This window comes from Vespula vulgaris, chromosome 12 (assembly GCF_905475345.1).
Source record: "Vespula vulgaris chromosome 12, iyVesVulg1.1, whole genome shotgun sequence".
NCBI lineage: Eukaryota > Metazoa > Arthropoda > Insecta > Hymenoptera > Vespidae > Vespula > Vespula vulgaris.
In genome coordinates, this window is record NC_066597.1 from 4,988,177 (window position 1) to 5,003,738 (window position 15,562).

General features: G+C 30.1%; 2 protein-coding genes across 3 annotated transcripts; one reads left to right on the forward strand and one right to left on the reverse strand.

The window, feature by feature from the left end:
- The first annotated feature begins 656 nt into the window (after positions 1-656).
- Positions 657-8,040, forward strand: LOC127067890 (lipopolysaccharide-induced tumor necrosis factor-alpha factor homolog). The gene is made up of 4 exons (XM_051003289.1): positions 657-911; positions 3,795-3,965; positions 4,456-4,723; positions 5,132-8,040. Exons 2-4 carry the CDS (start codon positions 3,797-3,799, stop codon positions 5,232-5,234), a joined length of 540 nt encoding a protein of 179 aa, XP_050859246.1. The 5' UTR covers positions 657-911; positions 3,795-3,796; the 3' UTR covers positions 5,235-8,040.
- Positions 8,041-9,273: 1,233 nt separating this feature from the next.
- LOC127067883 (acetylcholine receptor subunit alpha-like 2) lies at positions 9,274-13,779 on the reverse strand. Of its 2 annotated transcripts, none has more exons than XM_051003277.1 (8): positions 13,517-13,779; positions 12,442-12,666; positions 12,295-12,339; positions 12,077-12,186; positions 11,819-11,999; positions 11,063-11,753; positions 10,775-10,986; positions 9,274-10,436 (listed from the first exon to the last, which is right to left on the reverse strand). In XM_051003277.1, the coding sequence occupies exons 2-8, from the start codon at positions 12,619-12,621 to the stop codon at positions 10,227-10,229; spliced, it is 1,629 nt and encodes a 542-aa protein (XP_050859234.1). In that variant the 5' UTR covers positions 12,622-12,666; positions 13,517-13,779; the 3' UTR covers positions 9,274-10,226. The 2 variants fall into 2 exon arrangements, with proteins under 2 accessions (XP_050859234.1, XP_050859233.1); XM_051003276.1 differs by having other exon boundaries at positions 11,060-11,753; positions 13,517-13,776.
- Positions 13,780-15,562: the final 1,783 nt, after the last annotated feature.

Below are 15,562 nucleotides of genomic sequence, written 5' to 3' on the forward strand. Positions count from 1 at the left end.
ATATCAAATAATATATGCGACTCGATATTTTAGAAAATGTTATTTTTAAAAATGCTATTTCTTTATTCGAACGATTCCCAACAATGCGATCAATAATTACTTTATTCTAGTAACTGATCGATTCTTTTTTCTTTACATTTTCAAGCAGAACACGAAAAATAGACAAGAATAAAAACAAACTTAAAATGTGCTCTGTGTGTGGTAAACAAACTAGTGTCGATAAAGTAGGAAATCTTAATCCAGAAGAGTAAATTCGAAAGTCCCGCGTTAACTACATAGCGCTAAAGTGGCGCCGTGATAAGAACACGAATTAACAATGCAGCATGGGCTTGAACGTTGTTTTTTTGTTTTTTTATTCTTTCCTCTATTCATTCAAGAAAAAAAGAATATAAAAGAGAAACAAAGAACGAAAAACAAAAAATTTCGAACATAATTACACCTATTAATACGCAATCGATTAAAAAAAAAATTTCTTATATATATATATATATATATATATATATAATCATAATAAAAAGAATGATGCAATTTAATTACCACACTATGCTAGGGACTCAACGCGCCGCCTCAATGACGCCATCTTATGAAAGATACTATGTATCTATCGTATCGATAAGTTACGTCGTTCGAGAATCGAGTGTGAATCGATAGTGCTTTTTTTTTTAGATACAGTGTCGGTCGAGACTCTTCGCGTGTTGTTTGCCTTTTGCTCTCGTCTGGTTCACGTGTGGAATATTCCTAAGGAAAGGCAACGAAGATATTCGTGTGAATTTTGTGACAGTTAGGGAGAAAAGACGTGCTTACGTGAAGAGTCGTGTTATATAGCCAAGCTTTTTTAGATTTTCTAGAGAAATAACCTCAATCACAAGGCACAGTTCGAAACGTAAACTTTCGTCATAGTCTACATTAAAGTAAGTTTTATCATTCTTACGTCGATTAATTTGATTTGCTCGTTATACCTGTCCTGTCCATTTTCTTTTTCCTCTTTTTATTTTTTCTTTCTTTCTTTTTACACATCGAGAATAAAAGAATTTTCTTTTTATATGTATGAAAGAGTTTCAAGGTAGAAGAAACGAAAAAGGACGCTTAGAACGAAGGGTCGAATTGCGTTGTGGGCCGTTGTGTATGTTTTGTATATCTATAGATGTATATCAAAATCCAAAAGACGAATATCTTACGTCATTGTGTCAACTAACCGGTTAGCGACGTTTCCATGTTATATTTGTTCTTGATAATTTGTATATCTTTTTTGATTTTTTTTATTATTAATTTTCGAAAGAGATAGAGAAAAGGAGAGAGAGAGAGAGAGAGAGAGAGAGAGAGAGAGAGAGAGAGAGAGAGAGAGAGAGAGAGAGAGAGAGAGATATTCGTATGTAAATTTGACGTGTAATTATGCCATTAGCTTACATCGAGTGATACTTCTTGATTTGTAAAAAGAGTTGCGTTCGGTCGATAAAATAAAAAAGAAAGAAAAAAAAAAAATAAAAGAAAAAACCTTTCCACGTAAGTATTCTTTCCAAGAAACTATTCTTCTAACAATTTTCTAATAAATGTACATATACACACGTCACACACACACACACACACACACACACACACACACACCGCATACATTGCTCACACTTGAATTCGCTCGTGTCGTCGCCGTCATCTTTGAGTACGTTACTTAACATCTAACTTTCTATTCCCAAGTCGTAGCACCTATTTATGTTCAAATATTAAAGTAGATGGATGTATGTATATCTACCTAGGTAAATACATATATGTATTTATGTATGTATATCTTCTTTTCCGGTTGCGACTACAACTTTAATTGTCTTTCTTTCTCTTTCTCTCTCTCTCACTCTCTCTCTCTCTCTCTCTTTCTTTCTCTTTCTCTCTTTCTCTATCTTTCTATCTATCTATCTATTTATATATATATCTATCTATTTATCTCTCATTTTACAAGAAGTTTAAAAATTTGATAAACCAGCCATTTTTTCTACCACATATTTATTTGGCATATTATTTCGTAAGATGATATCATTTTTATCCGTTATAAGGAGAAGTTGCCAAATTCGTTCCGTTCGTTTGCACTGTAACTCATCAATATCTACTTTATTGCCGAATGTAAATGATATTTAATAATAAATATTGGCTCTGACGCACAATGGCTGCTCGTCCTATTGAAAAAATAAGATATAAAGTACGTTTGTTATTATAATTTTTAATTCGATTTAATATTCTTCTTTTTTAATAATTCGTTTTTTTTTTTATTTTATTTAATTATACGGGATATAAATGTAATATAAAAAGTATAAAAGTAGAGTATTTGAAGTAACATATAAGGTAAATAATATATAAGGTAAATAATATATTATAGATTAAACATTTATGGATTAAATTTTATGTACGATTTATTTATTTTTTATTTATAGCATATATATATTTAGTTATTTATTTATAAATTTATATATATATATATAAAACATTTATATCAACCAAGAAATACGAAATACTTTAAAAGTAACAATATTCTCCCGTATTACAAAATCCATTTAAAGGATTTTAATCGACATTTATGATTAATGTAAGTCGTAATTCTATAATGTTTTTAAATCTTTCATCATTCGGAATAATTTTGTTACGAAACAAATTGTATTTGTAAATATTTGTTTTTAATTATAATTTATTTAAGTTTAATTATATGAATCGTTTGTAAAATAATTATCGTTTTCTTACGAATGTATGTATGTATATATGTATATATGTAGTATAAATCTTACACGTTGGGAAATATAATATTGGTTTCACGATAACAGAAACGGTCGGAAATTTTTTCGTTAACGTTAGTTATGGACGTAAATGTATTTCTTGATAATCCAGTTATTTCTGCCTTATACAAACATCTTTTCATTATTACTTTTCACTTCTCCATTCAATTCATTATTTATCTTCTCGGAAAAAGATAAGAGATGAACAATAAGACACCATTGTTTATTTAATCTAGAAAGAACGTTCTAATAATCTTCGACATTACGTATATCTAACAACGTATATATTTTATATTGCGTTACTTTTGTTTTTGCTTTTTGTTTTCTTTTTTTTTTTCTAACACGAACACACTTTTTATATAAATAAATGTTTCGTAAATCGTATGCTTTATCAGTCCTTCTTTGTGATACACTTTATTTGAAAAATGATACGAATAAATGACAATCTATGTAAGTTTTTTAAATAGTATGCTTTTCGTATCGAGTTACCAATTTTTTTGTGATACACTTTATTTGAAAAAAGATACAAATAAACGATAATCCATGCAAGTTTTTTTTTAATCGTATGCTTTTCATATCGAGTTACCAGTTTTTCTCTGATACACTTTATTTAGAAAACGATACAAATAAACGATAATTCATGTCAGTTTTTGTAATCTTGCTTTTTTTTTCGTATCGAGTTACGTTTTTCTGATCCTTTATTAAAAAAAAAAAAAAAAAAAAAAAAAAAATATATATATATATATATATATATATATATATATATAATTAAACGATGTAAGCGTTATTTAATCGTATACTTTTTCCATTGAGTTACTATTTCTCTCTCATCTTTTTTTTCTTTTCCTTTTTGTAGAACAATTTATTTGCAAAAGAATCATGAACAATGAAAAACGATATTCTAGATTAAATAAACGTTTGTAATCGTCTAAGGAATCATTAATCACTGTCAATATCTTGTCGTAAGGTTTTAAACCTTCTCATCGAGTTTACTACTTCATTAAAATCTCATCATTTATCATTGATCCTTTATTTTCGAAGATATGGAGAAAACTACAGGAGCTGGTGGTAGCAACATGGAACCATCAGCACCTATGCAAGCGTCATTACCAACAGGTCCACCTTCTTACGAAGAAGCTATTGCTTATGGTGGAGGTTTACCTAATCCTCCATACCCCGTAGGAGTATCGACGATGCCAGTACCACCAACGTGTATGTTATATTGTATAATATTCAGACCCGTTGACATCGATAGAATAAATGATCTATTTTGAATAGTTGAGATCGTTTAGATGTTTAGTTGATAGAGATATTAGAAAATATATGATCGATCATTGCGATCGGATATTAAACAAAATATTTGCCGTAAGAGAAAACAATTAATTAAAGAAATTAACGTACGATATATTCTTGATTAATTTGATAGATTCTTTCTTTCATTTTTTTTGTTTGTTTTTCGTCATCTTGATTTATTCCTATTAGATATAATTATAACGTATTCGATTAAAATTTTTCGTGGGAGATATTAAAATTAATATAGAAGATATTCGGATACGTGATCGATCGATCATTGAAGTCGGAAATAAAATGAAAACTTGCGAATGGAAAAATGTGTAATAATATTCTTGATTAATTTTGCTTTTACTTTTTCACATTTTGTTAGATTAGATATATGTACGACGTATTTCTGTACAAATTTCAGATAATCAGCCACCGAAACAGACTACAATGCCAATGCCCTCAAATTATGCTGTGCCGAATGACCACAGTGCATCGCAGCCGTTTAATACGAATCAGAACTTTGCACCTCCGCCGGAAGTGCGGATCATTCACCAACATGTAACCTTCGCTCTAGGTCCACACGCGATCAAAATGACTTGTCCGACGTGCCATACTGACATTAAGACCACTACGATATCGGATCATCAACCGAGTGCTCACATCTGTTGTATCGTGCTTTGCTTATTGGGGTAAGTATTATACTTTAATAGACGTAACGCTTATAAATATAGATATGTATATATTTTTAGATATATATCCGTTTATATATATATATTAAATAATTTATAATATTTTGTATATTATAACAGTGATATATTATATATTATAAATATATACATATATTATATGTTACCTATTAATATATTTTATATATGTTAAATATTAATATTAATTCATAATATATTTCATATATATATTTCATATATATATATTATATATATTATATTATATATCTGCTATATTTTATCTATCGATAAAAATGATAATATATAAAGGAAAAAGAAAATTCATGGCCTTTGTAACACATGCGAGTTAATCTAACATAAAATTTCTTTCTCAAGAAGTATTATATAAGATCGATAAAATTTTCATTTCAGATGTTGTTTATGCTCTTGTTTGCCTTACTGCATGAGTGCCTTCATGAGCGTCCATCACTTTTGTCCTAATTGCAAAAATTATATTGGTACGTGGAAGGGCTGATTGTTACTATAAAAAGTGCATCTAGATGACACGCACTTTTTCTCAGCCTTCCATGTAATTAGGTACTGTGTTATTCCATGAAAACAGAAGAAAACCAAAAAAAAAAAAGAAAACAGAAAAAATATAACAAAACTATGTATTCGATACTCTATACTTGTCGCGTATAAAAAGTAATGGAAGAGTGGTTAATAAGGGTACCTACATATATTATAGCAGGTTGTGCTGCAAATAGTATATATGTATGTATGTATGTATGTATGTATGTATGTATGTAGGTGTGTACGTATCATATGTGTATACATGCAAGCTCTACGCTTATTCTTTACGAAACATTCGAATGCAACCTATATGGAGTGATAGTCACCTAGTTTAAATTCTATTCAATTAGAATTAGCCGTACGTATGAGAGAGTAGAGCAAATGGGACTGAGAAAGCGATAATATATTTATATCATCGTTAGTAAGGATGTATAACAGTGTTATTCTCGCTTACATTTATTACATTCCACGTGCGATACAGTAAGACTCTTTCCCAATAAGATGAAAGAATTTTAAGACATCCTTTTTGAAAAGGAGGACACGTGTATCTCCTTGAGGCATTTTCGATATAGCAAGTAGTGATCGATGTATGTATATATATAGACATACACACATACGCATATATATATATATATATATATATATATAATTTATTTATATATGTATTTTGTATATGTATATTTATATATAAATATTTATATATAAATATTTATATATATTATACATATACATATACATATATATATATACATGTGTGTGTGTGTGTAAGACTGGAATTTAGGAATATTCCTGTTTATTATATCATGTAATCTTCTTTTATTTTCTCTTTCTAGTATTTAAAATAAATTTATAATTAATTACGGAAAGTACAACAGTAGACCTTTTTATTTTGGTATATTTTCATTTTAAAGGAAAAGAATCCGAAAAAAATCGTCTGACTTCCTGTTGAAGGTGTTGATGAGAATTTTTATTTTTGTATTATAAAAAAAAAGAGCGAGTTCTTTGGAAGGGATATAATATTAAACGAAGCGCACATAACGTAAATATTTTAATCTTTTCTATGATACAGGATGCAACATAAAATATGCGCTTTATACATTTGAATAAGAGAATGATGATTATAATACAGGGTGTTGAGTGAGTGAGTGAGTAATCATGATAATTCATCACGTTGGATTTATTTGATTTTAATTGTTTAATGAAATTATTTATATAAAGGCAATATCGTTTTCTTACGAAGGTATATTGGAAGAAAAGGAAAAATGCTTTTGAAGAAAGATACGTGTATTTGCCATAATGAATATATTTCTAAGAGTATTCCACGCATGTTCTTTATATTAGTACTATACATAATTTTATATTTGTATTCTACGTGATATATTATATATAATATACACATTTACATGCTAGTATTGTATATAATAAGTATTCTTGTGTATATTGCGAAGGATTTGTCATTCCACTAGAGGAAAAAGAAAAAAGAAACAAACAAAAAGAAAAAAAAGAAAGAAATTTACTTTTAATTTTACGATAAATTCAAATTTATTATTTGATTTATTTAGAGCGAGTATCTCAAGTATCATTAATATTAATGTCATTTATGTCGAAATATAGAAATTGATGCTACAAAATTGATACTTATCTGTAACTGTTATAACATATCATGATGCTTATTTCAATGCATGATAAAATTCTACCGTATCATCAATTGCGAAATAGATAAGACCTTGATGTTCTTGAGATTTATCAAATTGAAATGTGAACGATGCGATCGGACTGCTTGACATTTGAAAATTTACATTGTAATGATTTTTAAAAATCACAAACTAATAAAAGCACGCTGGCGTCTATTACAAAAAAAAAAGAAACGTGGTTTTCTGCAAAGATAATACAATTTTTTAAATATTTTTAAATATTTTAAAACCTTTTGATATGACAGCATTGTCCTCGAGTACTCTGTTGTTATATGGGCAGTCAGAATATGAGTGTGCACTTGAGCTTGGTACGATCGTGTACTTTATCACGAACTATGAACGTATAATTTATCGCTGACAGAGCATAATATTTGATACTTTGTCACGCGTCATCTAAATTATTAGTTTCTTCATAAAGTTGCGTTGAATTAATATAATCGAAGCTTTGAATAAATATGAAATTTTAACGATTAACTTAAATCACCGATAGAATGATATAGCGAGTGTGCGATGATGAGTAACTATAGTCATCGTTTGATGACATCTAGCAAGTCGTAGACGGCTTCACATTTAACCAAATCGAATTTCAGTTAATCGATTAAGGTCATCAATATAGTTCAGAGACTAATGCTATTTCAATTTTATTCGATTATTTGAAATTAAATGAAAAAGCAAGCGAACAATTACATTTCAAAGGGTTGCGCAGAGGTCTGCATCTTACTGCACAGTGAAAGACACGATTCTGATACAATTCCATCCCAAATCATTTCCTTTTTAGCATTATTATCATCATTGTCATTATTTTCATCTTTATCGTCTTTATTCTCATCATTCTTTTCATTATCATTTCCATAATTTCTATTATTTCCATCATCTCGTCATTTCCATTATATCTATTCCCATTTCCGATGCTGGTATATGTAATTTCCTTATACGTGCGGTCAACCACATTACTATTACCATAATTATCTGTACATTCATACAAACCCACACTCACAGGTTTATTTTACAGATCTATAGCTACTTATGTAATCAAACAATGTAAAGTTAATATACTATTACCATTGCACTATCTACATAATTCATACTTACTCACACTCATACTCATATTCATGTATCCACATTTACTGTTTGTTTTACTTCTCGTTGCAAGTCTGTCCAATACGATTGCTTAGTTACGGAGGAGACATTAGGAAGCAATCAAGAAACAATCGTAATTCATTTGATTCTAGATTGGCCATGTACAACGTGCAGCATTCTATTTTACAAAACGCAGTGAAAATATTTAGCAAAAATAGTTGTTTTATTTACTCCGTTGAGTAGATGATAATTGATCAAAGTAGATCTCTTCCTTACCAATTAGATATTTATTACTCGGTTAATAACAATAGATTTCGCTTTATCGACCGAGAAAACTCAGGCGGTTTTAATTGATCTGTTATTGATTAATTAAAATTCAACCAAAAGATATTAAAGCTTTCGAGTTTACATACATTTTCTTAAACCACTATAAAAGCTATATTAGTATTGATCCAGACAAATTAAATAGAATAATGGAATGAATCTGTCTTACTAAGTCAGTAGTATCGATAAAAGAATTAATCAAACCATGAAATAAACTACATTAGTAACAGTAAAACTCTATTTATTGGTCGAATATTTTCGTTGATAATAATAGAGATCTGCTTTTTACCAACCAAATTTGGTAATAGTAGATCCCAGTTTTATCTAATCGGTAATTAGGCGAGTAATGGTAGATCTCTATTTTACCGAACGGTAATAGTAGATACCTATTTTTGTTACTTAAGCTCAGTCAGCTTAATATTCACATTTATTTACAAAATTATATTTATTAAATTATAATTTAATATAACTTAAATTTAATGTCGCGTAATTATAAAAATAATTTACATGTTGCGCAATAAAGAATCGAATCTTATACTCTGATAAAGTATACATTCAATTCGTGATAAATACATGGTCTGCGCTAAAGTGTACGCTGATGTTCGAATTGTCCATACAGCAGCAGAGTATTCACGGATGATGCTGTTGCAACGAAAATATTAATAATATAGAATAAATTTCAAGTCAACTTAGAAATTTCTTTCAAATCTTCTTTTTCTGCACGATGTTTATTTGTAGAACATAAGATCTCGTTATATCATTAATAGCCTTTGTGTATAACTGCTCTTTCCATGTAGAACAAAAAGGAAAATGGAGCGTGAAAATTAGAAAAAGGACAAAAAGGAAGTTTACGTTGGAGTATATATAAAATAATTTTGAATAATTTTCATTCTTACGAATATATCAGTGTAATTATTATTTATTTATATTGACATAGGCATACAGTGTGTATCGAACAAATTCGATTATATTTTAATCATTTTTAATGAAAAAGATGTTGCTTATATTTTTATTGAAAACTTACGTATATACATATATATGTATATATTTATAATATATTACTATTATTTTTATTTGCTCATCGGGAAGATTAATTGGAGCATCAACATGCTTTTGTATGCACAGTTAAAGATCAACGAATTATTTATATCTCTCCCCCATCTTATCATTAGAATAGTTTTAAAGATCTTACATTCGTATCATATCTATATTACATATTATTGGCACACCTGAAAATCTATTAATAGTATTTTTAATCGGGAAAAAAATCGTGTTTTTCCCCCAGCTAATAATTAAATCGAATTAGATAAACATACTTTAATTTTAAGGAATATTATTTTTTTTCCTTTCGTTAGAAACGTCACGTGAATAAGGCACGATGACGAATCTCTTCGAGTATCTACGTACGTTAATTATTCTTTTGATTTTTAGGCCACGTTTATTTCGAAATTGATCGTGATTTACAAATACAAGAGTGTATACGCTTGTATGGAGAGACATTACTCTCTTTTAAACGTTTCATTTCATTTAAACCTCTCGCTACATTTTTTTTTCTTTTTTCTTTTTTTTTTTTTATATTTTCCGAGTAAGAAACTGAAAGTGGACTAAATACGAATAAGTACGTTTAAATATTCTAGCGAGAAACGTATTTAGAATACGTAGTTAGAATTAGTCTACAGTTCTCTCTTTTTTTTTTTTTTTTTTCTTTTATCTTTTTGTAAAGAGTGACACCGTAACTCTTGTCTTTCAGATTTTCTTTTAACTCATTCGTATCCACGGAAACACTGGAAGACAAGAGGATTTTTATAAACTGTGCATTGTATGTTTAATATATAAATGAATGACGTTATAATTTTTTAAACAGAAGGTTCCGTTGAATGTTGGTTCGGTGGTAAATATTGTCGATGAGTAATAGAAGAATATTGCATGTCGATAGCTTTAGTAGTGTCGTACAGGGCAGGAGCTTCAGCGAGAATAGTAAGTGTTCCTCCTATGGAAGCTATCGTGAAGACAAAGAGAAAAAATCGATCGAGAACCATAGAGACATAACTCCAATCTTGATCCTCCTGCAAAGAATAAAAATTTACCTTTAATCTTTAGGGACAATGCTTTTTATTAAATTAGACAAGTATAATTTATTATAAACAGCTATAGTAATTAACATTAGAACTATCGATCTATTTTTATCATATTTTTTTATACTAATAAATAAACAAAATAAACAGGAACAGAATCCGATTAATATTTTAATTTAACAATGTAATCATAATAAAAGAAGATATCTAAAATTGTTTATTTTGACAGATTTGATAATTTTAGTGTTGCAAGTAGATGTAAAAACGTAAAAAGAAAATGACTGATTGAGCACAAACTATGGAGATTAGTTATATTCGTGAATATTTACAGAATTGAACTCGTCCTGCCGTTGTATATGATGTTGAATGAACGTCACATTGTGTAAAGCTTTCTCGAGTTCGAATGGATACTTTTTTTTAGGAGTGATGTCGCTCAAAGACTCATCCAATCCAGACATGACAGTTGGAAGTCCATTGTAGCCACCAAAACCTCCACCAAGAAATCTGTTGTGTGCAGTTGTTGTATGTAAGCCGTTGCAACCTGGAGAAGACGATATAATTTCGATTTACATATCACTATCATTATTATTATTTTTATTAATTGAAGAAAGTACCACCGATACGTTGATGACGAGCAGAATCCGGAGAAGAGATGATGGAGGAAGATTGAACAGCAGCTGCAACGGCTGCATTGAATTTACTTTTTTTCCTAGATTTCCCTCCTCCATGTATTTTGTAAGCAGCAAGATCATGGTTAAAATCATCCTGTACTCTCATTAGTAATAACCTTGGTAATTGTTGAAGGAATATCTTTCTGACCCACGGTGCCATTTTGTGTGTACTTGGTTTACGATAATGAACATTTAATATTATTATTGTTATAACTACCGAAAGACCTACGAGGATCATTGTGAAGAGTAAGTATTTGCCTAATAATGGTAATGCTAACGAAGTAGACGGTATGATTTCTGATATCAATAGGAAGAACATTGTTTGAGATAGGAGAATGTTGATACACAAGGCTATTTTCTCTCCTGAATCAGCAGGTAGATAGAAAGCCAATACCGAAAGATAAGAGATGCTCACGCACGGTACGATTAGGTTCACCGTATAGAAGAGAGTTTTACGACGTAACGTGATATTGAAGAATATGTCAGGATAAGGTTCGTGACAACAGGGATAATACTTCTTGTGACGTTCCGCTGGTACACCTAAAATGTCCCATTCGACACTTGGATAATATTCACGTAGATCGATACCAACTTCTACTTTGTCTCCTAATTTTTGATTAATGTGTTTCAAATCGATCTGAAAAGTAATTTTAATTAACATCGATTTTGCATTTTGCTTTGATTAAATTCTTTCTGACCAACCTGGAAGCCATCGTACGTCCACGAACCAAACTTCATGAAACAAGTTTGCTGATCGAATGGAAAATATCTGACGTCGATTTCGCAGGATGATTTAAAAATAGCTGGTGGTGTCCAAAGAACTTTACCCGTGAAATGTAAAATAGCTTTTGTCATGGTGGTTACGCCATATTCTCCATCGGCGCTAGAAAATTGATGTTACAATTTTTTTATCTGTTTTATCCGGGATAGAAGGAGGTATTTTAGGATGAAATTTCTTACTTGTTGTAAAGTACGATATCGGGTAACCATATATGTTCGCTCGGTACATAGAGTTCCGTCACACCTCCATATTCCGATGGATCCCATTGAAACTTGTGATCCTGCCATTCCTAAAAGTTAACCAAATTCATTTATTATTATTATTATCATTATTATTATTACTATTTTTTTTTTAATATTAAGATCATTGTAATAGTTTATAACATCGTTATACTTACATGTTCTAACCAAACGTTTGTTGTTAAGATTTGATCCTTTAAATTCTATAAGTATATAAAATTATTAGTTACTTTTTTTTTCAAGATATTTATATTATAATAAATGTATATTTTAAAAGAAGTGAACAAATTATAGATTTTTCTTACCAGGTCAATGAGCTGCGAGAGACGAAGACCTAGCTTAACAACGACCGTATCTGTGTTGTTCAAAACGGGTCGAATAAGACGATTGTAATTCGAGAGTAGGTCATCGTAAAGTCGTTTAGCATCGGGATTCCCATAGCAAATCCTCGCTGTGAGGATCACGGTAATTAATCTGACTATCATTATAATTCGGTTGTGTATATTTATTTATATATTGTTATTGACTCTCTGAAAAAAGTTAGAAATATTTCATGATCATTTTCTCGTTATTTTTATAAAAAAGAAATTAAAAAAGATAAAAAAGAATAATAAAGACAAAGCAAAAAGTAGAATATATAAAAATAAAGTATAGAAAAAATGTTACTCCAATCAACCGAGAAATATTTCCTTTCTCCGTTAGCAGTATCGACGACTCTAGGTCGATCAATAAATTATTGTCGAAACGAGGCTGTAGTTTAATAGAATCGACACTTTTACCTTTATAACGTTAGCTTAACTAGGCTTTATATGCTATTGCTAGTCAGGGATTTATGAACCTGTTGCGTTAACTACCATCTATCTATATTGACTTTATGTCGAAGGAGTCGAAATTAAACTTGGAATCGTTTATACATATTGGGGTATCATTTCTTCCAGTTAATATTTCCTTCGATTTATATCGTTTAACAAATTTCAATTTTTTATCAATAGATTTTGTCATTTAAACAATTTCCAATAAATTTTAAATAAATATCTTATAAATTTTTGTCTCAATTTTTGTTTCATCCATTTATATATACATACATATATATATATATATATATATACACATACATATATATGAAAATTTAGAAAATATTGAATTTTTTCTTCTCGAATATATATAAATACCGATATGTTTTAAAAACAACGATTAATTTTAAACAAACTATATTTTAGATTTTAATTAACAGTAAACGTAAAAAAGTATATTTAAATTACTGAATATGTCAAATAGATTAAATCAATTTACACGTGCTTTTTCTTTTTCTAAAAAAAAATTTGCGAAACTGATCTTTCAATCTCTTGAATGAATGTAAAACGCGAGATAGTTACGTACTCGTTAATCAGGCTTCCAAAAAGTGTCGGTGCGCGTATCTCGTAGGGCGAAATCTTGTGGCTCTAGGTAGATGTCATAATCTAAACGCCAACTCGCACGATCTTCTTTCTGGTCTTGCTTTTATCGATCGGAAATGTAAGAAGGATTCGTCGTGTATCGCATTACTCACACGGATTTGTAGCGTTCAATGAAACGACGGAAGAACGTAGAACAGAAATGGCATTGTGTACAGCCAATGGACCACTGGATGATGGTACATGCATCTTAGATTCGCAGGATCAATACAGCATTGCGCATGCACCGACGTGCTCGACCGTACCTGCGCCATGTGAACGAACTTTAACAGCGCAGACTCGCGCGCACAACTCGGCATTCCGCATGTAATAGAATAAAAAAAGAAGAAAGAAGAAAAAAAAAGAAAATAAAAATGAAAAAAAAGGAAAGAGAGAAAGAAAGAAAGAAAGAAAAAGAAGGCTTAACTTATGCGCTCATCTCTTTGGACTTTTTTTCAGAGGAACATTTTCTTCGTGCATTTTCTTGCTTCCTTTCCTTCTCAGCGATATTTCCTTATTTATGATTAATTCTTAATCGACGTGATCAATCCGTTTTAACAATTTTCTTTTCTTCGTTACTACAACAATTTTATATAATTACAGTTTCGCAAGTATTGTTAAGAACAGTCCATTTGACGAATCGAATAACAGAAGTCAAGTCACTAACACGTTCATAAAAATAACACTACTGCGTTTCACGTATTTGAAAAGATTTATTATTGTATTCCCACATGTGTTCTTTTTATTTTTCATTTTCTTTTTGTTTGTTTGTTTGTTTTTTTTTTCCTTTATTTATTTGCCGTTAACCGAATTCTTCGTTGGTGAGATAGAAGCGTTAGGAACGTCGACAAAGTCCAGATACGATTTCAACGTTCGGAGACACTAACACAACTCTTTAATAAACACGATTATTTTCCGGGTTTCCTCGTGTGAAGCACTACGAGGATGGCTGCCGTGCCACTCTCGGGTGTCATCGTCAAGGGTAACTGCCCTCTTTTGCTCACACAGCTGCGTAAGCGCTCCGACAACATCGTTTTCGAGCTCGTTCTCATCGTTTATGATTTATATTTGACATTGGTACTATGCGCTTTTAGCGAAAACCATCTCGATTAATCGGCATGTACGTCGTCCGAAAAGATTTTCATTTCACCGAACGATCATTCAAACTCGACAGAGAACAATTTACTGAAGGTACAATGGATACGTTTCGTGTTATACAAGTTGCATGGCTTATATCGTATCAGCCAATAAGTAATATAGGAATTTTCAATATTTTTGATCTCTTTTTTCTTTCTTGTTTTTTCCTCTCTTTTTTCTTTCGTTTTTTTTTTTAATTGAAAGTTCTAACATTACTTATCGATCGTATCCGAGTTAATTAATTTTCCATAAAAAAGTAACTGATAATTCCGACATTATTTATTAGCCGATCGAATACAACTATGGATCATGTGTGTACATATTTGGAAACACATTTATACGAGATATAAGGTTTTATTATCCGTTCATTCTGTACGATATATAAATCGTAAAAAATTGCCGATATAGTATAATAATAAGTCTTATATGAAAATATAAAACTTATAGAGATATCAGGTTATATGTTAAATAAGGCTAGGATAATTTTTGCATCGTTTATATGAAATATCTGTTGTATAAAGATCTATTGTATTATCATCGAGTATTCCAAGCGTTACCTTCTTAATGGGCTAGCTTTTAACTTTGATTTGTGATACCTCGAGCGTGGGTGGGTATGTAAGCGTAAAGAACATCATTAGCCATGAGACCCTCGTAGATTTTGGAAGGACCCTATAGTAAATAGATTCGCTACATCGTCGAAGGATAATATAGAGTATTCATATCGTCCTAATAGATCCTCGGTATCCGGCTAATAATCTTTAGTTTGGTACTGTGTTCATATGACGTAGATAGATTGCTTCAACGATATATGTATAATATATAGAACGATAAACTATCTGAAAATAGGTCGTGCCTA